This window comes from Arachis hypogaea, chromosome 3, assembly GCF_003086295.3.
Source record: "Arachis hypogaea cultivar Tifrunner chromosome 3, arahy.Tifrunner.gnm2.J5K5, whole genome shotgun sequence".
Classification (NCBI taxonomy): domain Eukaryota; kingdom Viridiplantae; phylum Streptophyta; class Magnoliopsida; order Fabales; family Fabaceae; genus Arachis; species Arachis hypogaea.
In genome coordinates, this window is record NC_092038.1 from 137,370,201 (window position 1) to 137,374,370 (window position 4,170).

General features: G+C 29.5%; 1 protein-coding gene across 1 annotated transcript; it reads right to left on the reverse strand.

Annotated features, from left to right (window-relative positions):
- LOC112734330 (uncharacterized) lies at positions 1-1,965 on the reverse strand. The gene is made up of 3 exons (XM_025783589.3): positions 1,779-1,965; positions 1,025-1,144; positions 1-878 (listed from the first exon to the last, which is right to left on the reverse strand). The coding sequence occupies exons 1-3, from the start codon at positions 1,908-1,910 to the stop codon at positions 264-266; spliced, it is 867 nt and encodes a 288-aa protein (XP_025639374.1). The 5' UTR covers positions 1,911-1,965; the 3' UTR covers positions 1-263.
- Positions 1,966-4,170: the final 2,205 nt, after the last annotated feature.

Below are 4,170 nucleotides of genomic sequence, written 5' to 3' on the forward strand. Positions count from 1 at the left end.
TGACAACAGAAAAGCATATATTAGAGTAACAGACATTTGAACAGCTGAAACACATGATCGTGATATGCTGTTAGTAAAACTTTACAAATTCAGCCAGAGTCCTGCTCTAGATTAGTTGGAAGCTGGAAGTCTCAGCAAGCATAGATTTGAATAAGGTGGACATAAAGCAGTTCAATAGTCAAAAGATATCAGCTCAGTGTGAACATTCTAAGATTAGTACCAAAACACAGTCATTTTCTATCTCTGTTCATCCAATGTCTAAACTAGAGCAAATCACTTGCAAGTGAGTGATGAAACCGTCCCACTTTTGGTTTGAAGGATGAGATGGTTTCTGTTATCCTTGAAATCTCATTCAGATCTCTAGCAAATGCCTCCTTGCATGCAGCCTCTTGTTCACAAATCGCTCGAATCCTTGCTTCAAGTGCCATTTTCTCTGTTTCACATTCTTCCAGCTCTTCCTCTCTTGCTTCAACGGCTCTCTGGATGCTTTCTCGCTTCTCTTTCAACACGGAACATTGTGTCATAATCCTGCTCGCTTCGAGAACATCTTGGAGTCTCTGAAGAAGCCAGCCAACCTCCAATCTTATATTCTCAAATTCTTTGACAAGGTCAATCATATCTTGCAGGTAATCTTGGTCGATTCTACCTAAATCCTTGTCCTGCAACTCTTGGATTATGTCGATTATCATCCCCAGGTACATCGAACGAGACATTTTCCCTGTTAGTGTACAATCCTTAGCAATGTCTCCATATTTGGCAAGAATTTTTCTCAATATTGGCATTGATTCCTGCTTCACTTTGTATCCGTTTTGAATATATTCATCCTGGCTTTGATGTCTTGAAGGTGATTCTTGAGCACAAGGTGGATCCTGACATGCCTACAATCAGGTAATTAAACATAAACTAGAGCTAATCAACAACAAAATAAACCATTGCAAATAACAAATTGAAGTTGAAGTGTGACGTGGATCAGCAACAGCATCGTGAGTGGCATTGTTAAGTTGCATGGTGAAACAGTGTGCACCTGAATGGTCCTCTTAGTAGCAGATCTCAGTGATGCGCGACGAGAAGAAACCATGTTAGCATCTGCATCTGCATTTGCATTTGCTTGCTTTTCGGTTGACATAGGAGACCAATAATCAGCCTAATCATCGTGTAAAAAACAGAACAAAAAAATCTCACAACTTCAGTAATTAAATAAAGGATTTAGTAGGAATAGGAATATTAGTAGAATTTTTTAAACATTTTATTTATAAAAGATTTCTTAATTGGTAACATGTTAGGCAAACCCTTGAACAAAGAATACTGAATATTCCAAATTTCCCATTAAGCAAGGACTTCCTCATTTACCTTTTCTGGATGAGTTACAAAATGAACATCCCCATACTATCTAAAATAACTATCCGAATACTAGGATAATAAACATCTTCCCAAAAACTTAAACTAATTTTTGAGTTCATTAAAAATCGAACTTTTGACCTTTCAAATATAGAACTCTAATTCCATGTCATGATACCACTCATCCCAAAAACTTCAGCTGATGAAAAAAGATAACACTAATGGTTATATCTCTAATACTCACTAAACTTCCATTTTAAACATTATACAAATATTTCATTGCCTCTTCATACTTTCTCTTCTTTCATTATTATTTATATCATTATTATGGCTGAGATACAGAACATGGACACAGCAGTTTAAGTTTTTTATTTGGTATCCTTTTTATTTTTTCACGAATAAAATAAAATAAAATAAAAAGGTGGATTAGCATGTGTTACCGGGTTGGGGTTGACAATGATAGGTGAATGATAGGGAGAGTAGGTGTGGGGAGAGGAATCGGTGAGCACAATGTGGTGGTTGTCTTCTTCTTCTTCTTCTTCACGCTTCTTTAGTTTCCTTGCTCTTCCCATTCGTATTGGTACTTGGCAGTCGCAGTCAACAGTCACACATACAGGAGAGTAAGAGACTATGACTTAGCCAGCTGGTTGCCAATGTAAATCTACCGTTTGGTTCCAAGGAAAGGTGAGCTATTGTTAAGGTTAGAGACCCATTCTTGACTTTATCTATTTTTACGAAAAATATGATGTTTTTTATTTAAAAAATATTTCAATCGTAATTTTTTTTTAGGATAATACATTTTTTAAAAAAAATTTATTAAATAACAATAAAAATTAGTTTTATGAGATTTTTATTTATAATTTATAAGAGTTTAAACTTTTATAAAATCCTTTTTAATAATATAACCAACTATAATTATTACTATCATTACCATTTTCATTTTCTTCCTTCTCATTATTACTTTTACTTTATTACTATTATTATCTCTTTTACTATTGTCATCATCACTAATACAAATATCATACATTAATATTTTCTTATTTCATTTTTTGTTCAATACTATTTTTTTTTCTTTAAAAATTTTTTGAACTGCAATTATTTTTTTTCCTACGGTATCATTTTCAGCAATAATAATCTTTCTTCACTTAATCATCGGTAAACAATTTTTTCAAAAAATAAATTCATTAATAGCTTGTAGGAATTTAAAACTAGTATAAATTACAAATAAAACTCCAACAAAAAATTAATTTTAGTTACTATTTAACACTTTTAATAGAAAAATCGTATTATTCTAAAATAAAAATATTAAAGGTCAAAGTATTCTTTTTTTAGACAAGAAATGCTTGTCTTTCACAAAAATAAGTAAGAATACTTCTATTGCTAATTATAAAAAATTCTTTTTAAAAAATAAAAATTTAATATATTTATTGTGTATTAATTAAAAAATTATTAATGATAATTTTGATATATAATTTTAAGGACACATATCAACTACATTTTAATTTTCTTTATATATGGTATACTTTTTTTGGGGGAGTTTTTCCCATAGAAAAAAGTGTTTTCTTTTCGTGAATTTTTAAATGTCCGAAAAATTCGATGTAACTATTTTAAATTTTTAATCAATAATAATAAGAAATTTTATAAAAATATTATATATACATTAAAATTAATTATTAAAATAATTTATTATATATTTATATATAAATATTTATATTATTTAATTTATTTTTAATGTGTATTTTATATTTTAATATATATTTTATATTAACCTACATCTGGTATGATTGAAAATTTAATATATATTATCTTTTGCCTTCAAATATCATCTTATTTCTTAATCTTCAATTATATATATCAAATTATGGCTTATTTTTTTTTTTTTATAGAAGTGAGATAGATAATATACTTTAATATTATAACTTTTAGTATTATATAAAATAGTAAAAGATACTAAATTAAAAGTTCGATTTCTATACCCTAAATTAAACTATTACACATTTGAGATTAACCGCTAACCATTCACAATTCAAAAAAATACCATTGTTAACCCAATATGAAAAATAAAAATTGCCAAATTATTCGTGAACATGTTTATGAATCTATTATTTTCATTGGGGCAGTGATGTACATGCCTTAAGAATCTTGTATATGAGAGAGATCATGGAGCCATGGAGGAGAGGCTAGAATTCAATGAGGAAGAAAGTGGCCAAGAAATAATAAAAAAGGTTGGTAGTAGGGTTGAAAGATTGATACTCATCCAAAAATTAAGTCTACATACTTATAAAAGCGGGGCTTAAACAGTTGATCACATCTCCTCTTTAAACTACTACTTCTATATATCTAAATCAAAATTATTATTGCTACAGCAAGAAAAACTAAATATAATATACAATTCACTAATAAAAATTATTTTCACCGTTATTGCTTTTGCTTTAAATAAACATGGAAATTCTAAAAATCCAATTAAGGAACTAGCGATTTTTCTTAGTCAACAAGAAAGAGAGAGGAAAAAAAAAGGATGAAATTCACTTAGATGTTAATTAGGCTGATTCCAAACTTTTTATCCCATGTAAAATGACCTAGCTTGTTTGGCGTGAATTTTAGTTAGATTATTTTATGTTCCTAAATTCCCTCGTAGAGAATCAATCTTGTGAGTACTAAGCATTAATCCCCCTTTGGTTTTGGTCCTTATTAGAGAAAGACAAAGCAACGAAACACCAATGAAGAAGTCAAACCCTCAGCAACAATTACGCATTAACCAACAAAACTACCCCACCCACCATCACCAACTTAAGAAGGTGATATATACTAAATTAAATGATAATAATAAAA

Bases quoted from the DNA above. Each gene is read 5' to 3' on its own strand.
- LOC112734330 (XM_025783589.3), bottom strand. From the start codon at position 1,910: ATGGGAAGAGCAAGGAAACTAAAGAAGCGTGAAGAAGAAGAAGAAGAA. The intron at 1,145-1,778 runs GTAACACATGCT...CACGATGATTAG, and splicing joins TCATTGTCAACCCCAACCCG to GCTGATTATTGGTCTCCTAT. The intron at 879-1,024 runs GTGCACACTGTT...ACCTGATTGTAG, and splicing joins CTACTAAGAGGACCATTCAG to GCATGTCAGGATCCACCTTG.